Raw genomic sequence first — 12,167 nt, forward strand, 5'->3', positions numbered from 1 at the left:
AGAGAGAGAGAGAGAGAGAGAGAGAGAGAGAGAGAGAGAGAGAGAGAGAGCATGCACTTCTGAGAATGGGAGCGGGCTGGTGAGCCGGGAGGGGAGTCCTAAAGGGGCAGGCCACAGACAGATCTGTAATTGCTAACAGATCATGTATAACACCTGTTTCTCTCACATTTGTGTAGCAAGGGTCTTACCATGTAGCCCTGGCTGGCCTGGAGCTTAGAGATCTGCCTGCCTTTGCCCTCTGAGTTCTGGGAGTAAAGGTGCTCACCACTGCCCGGCATTAGCGATGTCTTTTCTTGAGCATGCTCCGTTTGTCATGCGAAGCCCAGATATGGAAGGACTGTCAGTTGCTCCTTGCCGCCCATCTTCCTTCATATGTTAATCTTTTTATTATTACATATAGTATGTGTTGTGTGCGCACGAGCGGTGCAGGAGTCCTTTGTCTCTTTGTATCATCTGAGTCTCAGGTGTCAAACGCGGGTCATCAGCTTAGCGGCAAGTCCTCTACCCCAGCCACCTCACCGGTCTTCCTATGCTAATCTTGATGTAGCTTTCTTTCTTCAGTCCCTTCTGATTCTGTCACTATGGTGTCACATTGATACCCTGATGCAGGATCCGTTTATTAGACGCCACCTTGGTGCCAAGTCGTGTGGTAGTGGCTGGGACTTAAGGCCCTGGGTACGAGGAGTCCAGTGAGAACTTCCAGCCTGGGTAGGAGGTAACGCGGCCTGTACGTTAAGTGTCCGGAGAGGTGTGTGAGCGCAGAGGCTAGACAGGCAGGCTGGAGAGGTCATGCTTTGCTCTTCTCTGTAATTCTTTGCTGGTCTGACCTGCTCATTCTTGACATTGTTTATTAATGGTCTGTTCCTCCCAAGGCCTCTCCACCTAGCCACCAGCCTTTCTCCTGTAGGAACCAGTACTGGTCTGCCATTCTGTGCCTTTCCCCACTCAAGCTGGGACTGAATGCCTGACCTAGCTGCAGGGGCTATACAGTAGGACCCAGAGTCTTGTGTCATTCCGAGTCTTGAAGCAGGTACAACTTTCTTTCCTTGCCCTCTTGGGCAGGTGGGTGCCAGGCTGTTGCTGAGCCATGGGCTGAAGCATCACAACGCCAGGCAGTGGGTTCCTGACTTGGGATGTGACCTGTGGATGCTGAGACGGAGGACTGAGTGTGAGGCCTGTGGCATCCTGAGCATACTGGAGGATGACCGGGCAGGGAGGTCTGGATTGGACAGGGCCCAGGCTCACCTGGAACCGCCTGGCAGGCTGGCCTTGGGCTCATGGGTTCTGCCCCATGGAGAGAGATCCCAGCCAATCAGATCCTGCCGATTTCATTACACTAAAAAGATGTTTCACTTGGCAGGAGAGGGCTGTCTGACAGTTGGTGGAGCACTCAAGGAAAGCAGAGCACTAAGCCTGGCAGAGGCCATCCCTGTGCAGAGGCACTCACAGTGGTGGTGCCTGTCGGGTGTGGGGAGGCCTCCAGCTTGGCAAGTCAGAGCAGCAGCCGCTTCTGAAGATGCCAGGGCCACACACCGGCAGAGCTTGGGTCTCTTAGCCTTGAGGGGCAGAGCCCCACCCCACACCTGCAGTCAGTGTTCTCCCAACCCTGTCCTCCCCCCTCCCTGTGACCTCAGGCCTGGAAGACTTGCTGGTGGGACCCTCCCTTCCATGTATGGTAGTTGGTTCACTCACAACTCAGGTGGCTTGGATCCTGTCTGCATCCTGCCATGCGCCCAATTCCCTTTTCCACCTAATAGTCCCTGGGGCCCCAGCCGGCCTGTCTCACATGGGCCTAGGAGTTGGGAGTGGCCCTCACCCTGCCAGTCTGGACTGGGAGATGATGTGGCTGACTATTGGCTATGCTGTAAATCAGATGCTCTGTGATAGTTCATTTTGCTTTAAGCCACTGGGGGAGGGGCCAGGAGAGATGGCTGGCCCTTGTTAACACCTGGCTAGTGCTGGAGGGGAAGGCCAAGAGGAATTGGGCCTAGGGATTGTTCCATCCCCGGCCTGGTCTGCAAGGGGGAATTCACGTCTGCTACTGTAAACCTGGTTAAAAGCCCATTAGTCCTTAGGAAGGAGGCTTAGTCAGGAACCAAGCCTGGTTCTCTGCACACCCTGGGAGGGACAAGCTGGTAACAAAGGTAGTACCTCTCCCTGTAGCTAGCTCAGAACTACTGCCTGGGTGGTTCAGCCCGTTCCCCAAGGAAACCCTTGAGAACTGAGATCACTTGGGCCAAAGTGTTAGAAGTAAGGCTTGACCTGGGTCTAAGCATATTCCCCAAGCTGCCCAGCCTCCATCCGCACCCACTTTGAATGAGGACATAGGTTTTTTTGTTAAGAGACTATGGTTTGAGTTCTGTTCCTTTAAGAGTGTGCAGAGCCCACTTGCTTGTCCCTGGCTCTAGAATACCGGTAATTCCTTAGGTCTCACCTGAAGAAAACTGTTTTTAATGGTTCAAAGCCCTTTGCTTTTTTATTTTTATTTTTTTTAAAGATAGGGTCTCTCTTTATATAACTCTGTCCATCTGGAATTCACTATGTAGACCAGGCTGGTCCCTAATTCACAGAGAACCACCTGCCTCTGCCTCCCAAGTGCTGGGATTAAAGGCGTGTACCACCGTGCGAGGCAAACCCCTTGCCTTTTAATCGATTAAGTCACCTTTTTGTCCATCATGAGGACCGCCATGTGCCCTGGAACATCAGATGCTCCGCAGACACGAATCAGTACTATTCACAGTGAAGCCTTGCTCTCAAGTTAGGATTAAAGGAAGGTAAGCATTCTTTTGTAAACTGGGTTTCCCTTATTACTTAGTATCAGTGACAGACGTTACTGGTTAACTACCGCATCTTCCATGGCAGACATTATGAGTCTATGGTATTTCTCTCCCAACATGAGATCCTGGTGCTGCCCTCAACCCAGCACTTTAAAGGATGGTCAATGGGTCGTTGAAGCTGAGACCTGCTGGCTGCTCAGTTCTTGTAGGAACAAAGTCCTGAGGTGCTTGCTGCTTAGCTTGTCTTCAGGTGAAGGCGTCCTGCCTGGTCCTGGCATCTTTGCAGCCTGCTTCCCCTCTGAGGACTGTCCTAAGCAGTCTTTTTCTCTCCCCAGGGCAGAGGTCAGCCTTGTTTCCCCTTCCAGCTTCAGAAACACCCAGAACTGCCGTAAGCCCGACGTCCGGCGAGGCCTGCAGAGTGTGGTCTGATCCTCTGCTGGAAGGGATGCCAGGGAAAGACTGTGGCCCTCTGGGCATCAAGTCCCCAGGGAGGACCGGTGAGGGTGGGGGATTGGGATCTAGCATGACTACGCTGCCGCGCTGTATTCTCCACTGTGTTCTCTGCATCCAGCGGAGACTGAGGCAGCTCTATCACTAGAAGGGGCCATGGTGGAGCTCTGCTGTCCAAGGTTGGACAGGGTCCCTTTCCTGTTCCTGAGGGGACTCTGCTTGCCCAGCTGGAGAGGAAGGCCCTTTGTCCCTATTTTACAGATGGGGAAATGGAGACTTGGGGCAGAAGTTGGCTTTTGTCCAAATGGATGCTTCCTCTCTCGTGTCCACAGTCAGTGTCCTTCCTGCAACAGCATCACCTGCTATCTTGGGTTCCATATGGGACCATGGATTAGCTACCCTTAGTGTAGGGTTCTGGGTCTTGAATTCTATGGTATTAGTAGAACAGAGAGGGTGAGTGGTCAGCATAAGGAAACACAGGAATGTAAACACAGGATCCCAGGGAATAAACCTGAGTAGAAACAGCAGTGTTTGGGATGCTTTCTCAAGCCTGAGCCAGAAGTCCTACCCATAGCCTCTGGGCAGCCCTTCTGATACTCATCTCATCTCCTGAAGAAGGTCTTTGCTTATCATTCGGCCCTTGAGGCCCAACCCCTGCCCAGCCAGTCAGTGAATTAGGGTTAATTACCACGTTTCCAAACACCAGCTCACTAGCCCAGAGGCCTTACAAATCCAAGAGCTTTTGTTCCAGGAGGAAGACATTCAAGGGGCTAGAAAGGGGCAGGTGCACTGCCTCGGGGGTGATTCCTGCTTGGCTAATATAGCATCATTCTGTAACCTGCTGCGTTGGGGCAAAGATTGGGCCGAGGGGTGCGACGTAGAAGTGATGCCCAGGAGTACCACAGGGGTGCTTTGGCTTCTGGAACGCCTGTTCTCCAGAGCCAGGTGCTCCTGTGCTTTTTTTTTTTTACCTCACTAGGCTGCATTGCTCCCTCGTACTCCTGCAGTGTTCATGGCTTATATCATTTCATATTAAAAGCAGGTATGGCTGGGCATGCATGCACAAAGCCCTAGGTCTGTTCCCCCACACTGCACCAGTGAGGCGTGCTCGTGCCCTTGGGAGGTGGAGGAAGGGGAGGATCAGAAGTTCAAGGTCATCCTGGGTTGCTGAGTGAGTTCCTGGCCCACCTGAGCTACTTGAGTCTTAAAGAAAGAAACAGAGAAGGTGATGAGATGGCTCTCACTTGCCACCGAGCCTGATGACCCGTGTTCAGTTCCTGGAGCTCACATGGTCAGAGAGTTGACCTCTGGCCTCTACAAATGTGCATGTGTGTGTACACACACTAAATAAATACATGTAAAAAATGCCTGCAGTCAAGACAGGGTGGGCATTTATTAGCTCTTATGTGTATATTTGCATGGGTGGATCTGCATGTGTCTTTGTATGTATATGTGTGTTACATGTGCATGTAATTCCTTGTGATGGGCATATGCATTTGCTCTGCTAGTGTTAAATTAAACTATGAGTGAATGTACATATGTATGACTTTATGTTTGTGCACAGCAAACATCTGTGCACCTAAACAGTGCAGTATGTGTTGCGTGTGTTGTGTGATGACCTGTGTGCATGCATTCCCATGTGTTTCATGCATGTGAGTCTGGGCAAGCATGCTGCCTGCCCGAGATCAGAAGGGATGTGGTTAGCCAGGGCCTGCGGTGGCTGTGCTGGCTGGGAGACGAGGTCCTGCCTTCCTCCTGGAGGTTGATTTCACCCCAGGAAGCGCTCATGTGTGACTCACTCTCCAAAGGACTTCAAAGCAGCCAGGTGGTGGGAGGTCTCCAGGATTCAAGGCTTCAGGGTGAGTTCTCCATTCTGCTCCAATTATTGGTGTTTTCGTGCCAGTCCTGGGAGGCTCCTTAACCTGTCCTGTGCCACGGTCCTCTTTGCACCTGGTGTGATTCTCATTCGTCAGCATGCTGTAAATGAAGGGATGGAAAGCCTGGCCCTTGAAAGACACAAGTTACATCAAGTGCATAGCCGCAGGGCCAAAGGCACCACGCTTGTGATATGGTAATAGTCGAACTTCCTTACTGCCCTCCAAGTTGGAGGTGTGGGTTGTAAGCCAAGGTGAGCTGATGTTCCATGACAAGGAGGATGCTGGTCACAGGTCCACAGCTCCCATGACTTATCTATCGCTCCATTCATTCCTAAAGGAGACATTGTTTCCTTGAAGGAGTCTTTTCTCTCTTATGACCGGGTGGGTCCTGGATATGAAGCTCAGGTCCTCAGGCTTCATGGCAAACTGTTACCCACTGATCCACTTCTTTTGGCCCTAATATTTAGTTCATAAGGTCTTGTTTCCAGTTTAGCTTAGGAATCACTTGGAGACTGACTGTGATGGCCGAGCGTCCTGCTCACGGGCCTGCGCCTGCTTGCCGGACAGAACCTTTATATACTTTTCTTGTCTCTTCTGTTTTTCTGAGGTGGGGTAGGTATTTGCATGTGTCCCGGGCCTGCCATGAATACTTGGTCCTCTTATTTCCAGGCTCGGGCTCCATGCCTGGATTTACAGGCATGTTCTGCTAAGTCCTGTACTCAGGACTTTGAAAAACTTTCAAAATTTGAAAGACGGTTGGAGAATGGGGAGATGGTATAGCTGGTAAACCGTGGAAAGTGCCTGAGTTTCCCATCTAGGCTCAGAAGCTCACCTCTGTAATCTGAAACCAGACAGAGGATCCCTGGGGCTCACTCACCAGATTCAGTGGTCTCAAAATCGACAACAACAAACCATAGAAAGTGATTGAAGAAAACATCCAGGGGTGACCTGTGGCCTCCACATGAACCCCACCCCCAACACATGTGAATACACACAAACACAAGCACTATGTTTTCTTTGTGGGTTCTCCAGTCATATGTATGGATGAGAGACCCGGTGGAAAGCCTGGGAAAGCCCCATAGGTCCGGAGACCTTGGTGCAATCGCTAATGGAAAGGGATCCTCAGCACCTAGGCCCAGGTTCCCCTTGGTGTTGCAGATTCCTGTGGAATGTGCCTGCAAGTCTACAGCTGTCAAAGAAAGTGGAGGTTGACTCTCCTCCCCTGGGGTGTCCTGTGGCTCTCAGACCCTCCTGTGAAGAAGCATTTGCAGCCTGTGGGAATCAGCCCACCTAGTCCAGCCCCCAGCCACCCTCTGGGAAGCCAAGCACAGACTCCTCCCTTCCAATCCCAGGAGGCAGTGGCGGGTTGGGGTGGGGGGGCAGGGATGACGATGCAGGTGCAGCAGACTGACTGCCCCTGGGGAGTGAAAATATCTGCTTGGGCCCAGAGTGCCTGGTGTTTACTCAGAAATAGAGCTAATCTCACTAATTCTGAATTATGACGTCTTGGGTCTGTCTGCTGCTTTCCTCTCCTGTGGCAGAGGTAAGGGGAGGGGAGGGTTGACTTGTAGGGTGAGGCAGGGACCTTGTGGGTCCTGCCTGGGCTGTTCTCTCCCCCCCCTCTCCCCCCCACTTCCCTGGGACACCTGAATCCTAGCTGATTCTGTGTGGACAGCTGTTCCTTTTACTCATAGTCTGGCGCCACAGCCTGCGTGCTGAAGTTCTGAAACTTCAGTGCTCATACCTCATGGGTCTTTTCTTGGGGTGACTGTCCCCCCAGGGCTTCTAGGTGGCAGAGGACCAGACTGGAGACCTGCTCCAATGAATCCACCGGTGAAGGAGGGGGAGAAGCCAGGAGATCTGGGCCATTTTTGGAGAAGGTTGTAGTCTGCTTCTTCCTAGACTTCAGGCTCTCTCTTCCATTTTCCAAGCCAGGCTGTCCCCTGCTCCTGGCTACTCATCATTGCTGGGATTTTTTTTTTTTTTTAAAATCCAGGTTTAAAAAATTGAACACGCTGTGCTGTGGTCCCCATGTCCATTCAGCGAGCATACTGGTCAATTCTCAGGATGAACATGTCAAAAATGAACTAAGTTCTTTCTCCTGGTGTGGAGACCCTGGGTGTGAACTTGGCTGCCATGGGCTGTGTGGTGTGGCCCCGGTTGGCGTTTTCTGACTGGGTTTGGGTGCGATGTTGTGGCTGACGGTCTCTGTCATTTCCTCCAGGGTCTGCCGCCCACGAGCATGAGCCGCTGAAATGGAGACATCGGTCCCAGCCCCTGCAGTGGAGAAGAAAGAAGCCAAGAGTGGACTCTTGGAGGACAGCAGCTTTCCAGATCCAGGGAAAAAGGCCTGTCCCCTGGTAGTGGCTGCGGCGGCAGCTGTAGCCGCCCAAGGAGGTATACTTTCTGTTTTGCACGCTTGGAGAACAGCAGGCGTGTTTTTCATGAGGTCATTAGGATTTAATGAGTGTGCTGGCCCCTCTCATCTGGGAGGCATGCTGGGTTTATGGAGGGCAGCGCCCCTGCCCCGGGAATCCCGGTCCCCAGGAAGGTCACTTGCCGCTTTCTTTGGAGAACTGGCTATCCCAGACTCTGGTGGCTGGGCCAGAGCAGGGAGAGGAGGAAGGGAGGGGAGTCGTTCTGGGCAGCTGGTTGGCCACCCTGGGGCGTGTTCAGCTGGCACCCGGGAGATGTATCCTGAGAGCCTCTTGGCCGCCGAGGACTATTTCAGAAAGTCATTGTCTGCCAATGCCTGCTGGCTGTAATTAGAGGGTCAGGTATGGAATTTACTATCTTAGGTGGATTTCTGGCCAACTTAATTACCACAGAAGGGACTCCACGAGCCACACTCTCATCTCACTGTCCCTGAAAGAGATGTTCTCCGGTTTCCACGGTCTGTGCCAGCGTACCAGTTGGGGAGTTTGGCGGGAAAGTGAGGCCACCCGCCCCTTGCCACTGGACTGTCCATCTGGAGGCCACACAACTATTCTGCCTCAGACTGAAGAAACTCAGATTTTTTTTCGTCTTTTCCTTTTTATTCAAACACATTTAGTTGTGCCCTGATGCTTCCTTGACGGGGTCAAATACACGAGGGGCCTTGTTCAGGGGTAGGACAGAGTTTGTTTCTCTCCAGGCCTGAGTCAATGCTGCAGCTACAGTCCCTGGATTGTGCTGGGTGTAGCTGCCGGGACCAGAACTCAGTGAAGTGGAGCTGCCCTTGAGTTAGGCCTCTAAGGACAGAGTTCAGGACCTCTTAGGTTGCTGTCACTGTATTTATATTCTTTTCTCCCCATAATTCTAAGTTGGAAGAAATGATCAAGCCTGAAGTGGGAGCAGTGTTGAGGTCAACCTTGAGCACTTTTGGGGAGAGGATCTGAGTTTGTGGGCCTGGTATGGAGGCTGACTCTTAGGCTGGGAAGGAGGAGCCACAGCCCGATGGTCACCCCGCGAGAGAGGGAAGAATGGGCTATGACGCAGTGGAGTAGAGTCCTGGCCTTGTTGCTTTCATCTCCTGGGTAAGCCTACCCAGCCAGCGACAGTCCCTCGGGTTTTCTCCCTGCCCATTCTTGAAGAGTTCTAGGAGCTGGCTTCCCGTTGCTCCCTCTTGTCCTGAGGGATCCGCCCTGACTTGGCCGTCCTCTCTCAAGCTAGCAGAGCCCTTCGTTCCCTGCCCTGGCATACCAATGGAGAGCAGACTTAGGCAGTAATTAGACAGTAATTAGGACATAATTGCGGGGAGAGAGCCCCTGTGGCATCAGACCCAGCTGTCACGGAGGCCAGTGACGGCAAGTGCTTGCGGGGTTTTCTGCTGGGAAAGGGGGCAGAGTATGGAGCACAGCCACTCCAGAGGAGCGCCAGCCCCTCACTGTCCGCTCTGTGCCCTCTCAGTACCCTTCCTAGGGGAGCTTGACCGGAGAGGTCAGCGGGGCACGCATTTGGTGCACAGGAGCAGGCGGCTTGTTAACCTGTTGAAGTCTCAGTCCAGGCGCATGCACTGAGGAGCCACGAGGAGACTGGGGTGACCTCCGTTGAAGCATGCTGTACCTGCTCCCCGAACAGTTTGACTTCAAGGGTGTGCTGGAGTCTGGGTAGGGTGGCCGTGCCTGAATGGGAGCAGGGGATACAGTGGAATCTGTCTTAACTAAAGGTGGGTTAAAGGGGAGGGGTAGGGAAGCCCAGTGATAAAACCCAAAGAACACTCCTGGGACTTGGCTTTCTTTGTCATAACTGCAGTCCTTAAGATTTCAGGATCAGGGTGGCAAGATGCCTCTCTGGGTAAAAGTGCTAACTGCCAACCCTGCCAACCCAAATCTCATTCCCAGGACCCACATGGTGGAAGGTGAGAGCCAACTCCTGCAGGTTGCCCTCTGACCCCCACATATGCACTGCTGTATGCATGTGTCCCCTTAAATAAATACATATAATAAAAGCTTAAAACGTATTTCAAGAGCCCACTCTTGCTTGAATTCTCTGTGACAGAACAGAGGTACCAAGTTTCGGTGTGGGACCCAGCAGGCATCTTCAAACGTAAATGGTAAATGGGGAAATATATGATCCGTAAAGAGTGGGGCCGTGGACGGTGGCTGATGGGAGCCAGCCACTTTTCCTAGCCTCTGAGGAGTTTGGCTCTCAACCTGCGACCATATGCTCCTGTGTGTGTCAGTGATGAGAATGCACAGGGCACAGGTGTTGTAGGTATACTCTGAGCTGAAGACGTGGTTGTGCATGTGTTGAGGGCTTCAGGTACAGGATATAATGGAGGTCTATGTGGGGCCACCGTGTCTCCTGGACTGAAGATATATATAATAATGGGGCTGCAGGGGCATGCTAGACTGCTTGTGTGTATGTTCTTACTGCAGGTGCATGCTGAACTGCAGGTGCATGCCTAATGGTGTGTGGGGGCTGCAAGTGCGTGTATGTAGCTGCAGATGCGTGCTGGGCTTCAGGTGATGGGCCTGCAGGTGCTCAATGTACATCCAGGGAGCCTGGCACTGATTCCTGAAGGCCCCTTTTGCTGTGTTGTTTCTAGACATCCTGATGTAAGACAGACAGGGTGGGAAGGTGGCTTCCCAGAGTGTGCAGACAGTTGTTTGCATGAGACCTTGCTCACATGGTCAGGATCTAGAACCATCTGGCAGGAAGGAATGGTTTCTATGGGCCATTCCTTCCTGGATATATCTGCAAGGTGTGAGCCTTCAGATAAAGAGAACTTTAGACTGTGAGGGTAGGACTAGAGTTGTAATTCTACCCTTGCTATACCCGAGTGCCAGCCTTGAAAAGGTCTCCTGTGTATTCCTGGGTCTTGGTGTCCTCTGCCCCAAGACTGGCAGCTCTTTATCTCTGACAGAGCTGATATACGGGGTGTGCCATGGCACATCGGTGAAGTCCCTGTAGCCAGTGGCCTCTCATTCAACTTCTAATGGAGTCCCCGAGGCTGAGGACTGGGGGGTTCCTAAAGTGTGTGTCAGAAGCACCTCTCAGGGCTGAGAAGATAGCTCAATTGGTAAAATGTCCAAGCCTGAAAAACTGACTTCCACCCCAAGAACCTATGTGAAAATGCCTGGAGTCATGGTGTGTGCTTTTAATCCCATTGCTAGAGGTGGGTCCTGGGAGCTTGACAGCCAGCCAGCCTAGTTTGGTGAGTTCCAGGTACACACACGCACGCATGCAAGCATGCACACACACATGCACGCACAGCTTTTCAGAAGCAGAGCAGGGCCTGGTGGGTTGCTCAGTCAGGCAAGCCAAGCTGCAGTGCACTCAGCCTGGGAAAGGCTGGCTGCAGGATGGGCGGGAGGCTTCCCAGGAGCCCGGGCAGAAGCCACACTGGGTGGCTCTTTCACAGGCTCTTCAGCTGTTGAGCTAACACTCTGGAGGCCATAAATCTTTAAAAATACATTTTGGCCCAGGGTCCCCCCACCCTCTAATTTTTAAAATGGTGTAATTTGCAAAGCAATTTAAGTCAGATGTTTCTCGTTGCTTTCCACCGAATCTGTCCAAATGCTGTCGTATTTTCCTCGTCTGCCACGGATTCTTTTCCAAAAATATTTCTGAACTTCTTTGTGTGCTTCCATGGGACTGGACCATTCTAGAAGCCCCGGGGACAGACTTGTAACTTGGAGCTGGGGTCTAACTTCAGGTGCTGAAATCAAGCACCCAGCCCAGTTTCAGGAACCCTGGGCTAATGACAGTGATGTTTACTTTGGGACAAAGCCAGGTAGCCAGCCATTGCAGTCCGTCCTCGCCCACAGCCTCAGCACCCCCTTGGAATTGGAAGTGTCTCCCCCCTTTTCCTTGGTTCTGGGAATGAACTGCTAGGCTCTTGCATGCGAAGTTCTCAGTCTACACTGAGCCGTTTCCAAGGCCCTGGAAGTGCTCAGTCCCACCCTAGACCTACAAAACGGAGCGTCTATGGGGTCAGCACGGCAGGCCCAGTTTAAACCAAGCTTCTGGGGAACTCTGATACACTCATTTTCATTTCCCTCCCTGTCTGTGCCCCTCAGGTTATTCTTTTTCCCCCCTCTCCCTCCCTTTCCTCCTTCCTTCCTTTCTCCATCCCATCCCCTTGTCCCCTTCCTGTATCCCTTCTTCCTGTTCTCTTCCTCTCCCTTCCCCCTCCCATTGAGTGTGGAACCCAGGGCTTCTTATTTTAGGCTTGCTTAATATCACCAAGCAGCTCCCCAGCCCCGAGACACTCTTAATGTCTGAGACTCCTATATCCTGGCTTCCTGGGGGGAAAGGGGGGAGTCCTTTTTTTGTGTGAGTCAGTGACCTCTCCTAGAGGAGCTGCTAATGGTTCATACCTGTCCCGTGGTGCTTCATGGCAGTGCAGGGTACTGACAGCAGTGCCCATACAGTAAAGCTAGAATGCTGTGGTCTCTTGACCTCAGTTTTCTCATCTGTGAAGTTAGTTTAACAGTGGTAGCTGCTCTGCAGTGTCTGAGTGAGACATGGGACAGTCTTAACAGAGGGGCGGTTAGTTCGTGTGAGGCCCGAGGGATGTCGGTTCTGTGTTCACTACTACTGTTATCAGAGTTCCTGACTGAGTCTGCTGACTCGGCCT

General features: G+C 52.2%; 1 protein-coding gene across 5 annotated transcripts in view; it reads left to right on the top strand.

Annotated features, from left to right (window-relative positions):
- Gli2 (GLI family zinc finger 2) overlaps nt 1-12,167 on the top strand; it is a 221,748-nt gene that overhangs the window by 44,669 nt on the left and 164,912 nt on the right. For 3 of the 5 annotated variants that reach the window (XM_050124487.1, XM_050124484.1, XM_050124486.1), the window contains exon 2: nt 7,329-7,501. In XM_050124487.1, coding sequence (XP_049980444.1) covers nt 7,360-7,501 — 142 coding nt within the window. In that variant the 5' untranslated portion in view covers nt 7,329-7,359. Of the gene's footprint in view, nt 1-1,724; nt 2,775-7,328; nt 7,502-12,167 lie in introns of those variants that run through there. The other 2 variants (XM_050124485.1, XM_050124489.1) reach the window with 2 other exon arrangements.

Source organism: Alexandromys fortis, unplaced genomic scaffold (assembly GCF_014885135.2).
Source record: "Alexandromys fortis isolate MF-2015 unplaced genomic scaffold, M_Fortis_MF-2015_v1.1 scaffold_232, whole genome shotgun sequence".
Taxonomy (NCBI): domain Eukaryota; kingdom Metazoa; phylum Chordata; class Mammalia; order Rodentia; family Cricetidae; genus Alexandromys; species Alexandromys fortis.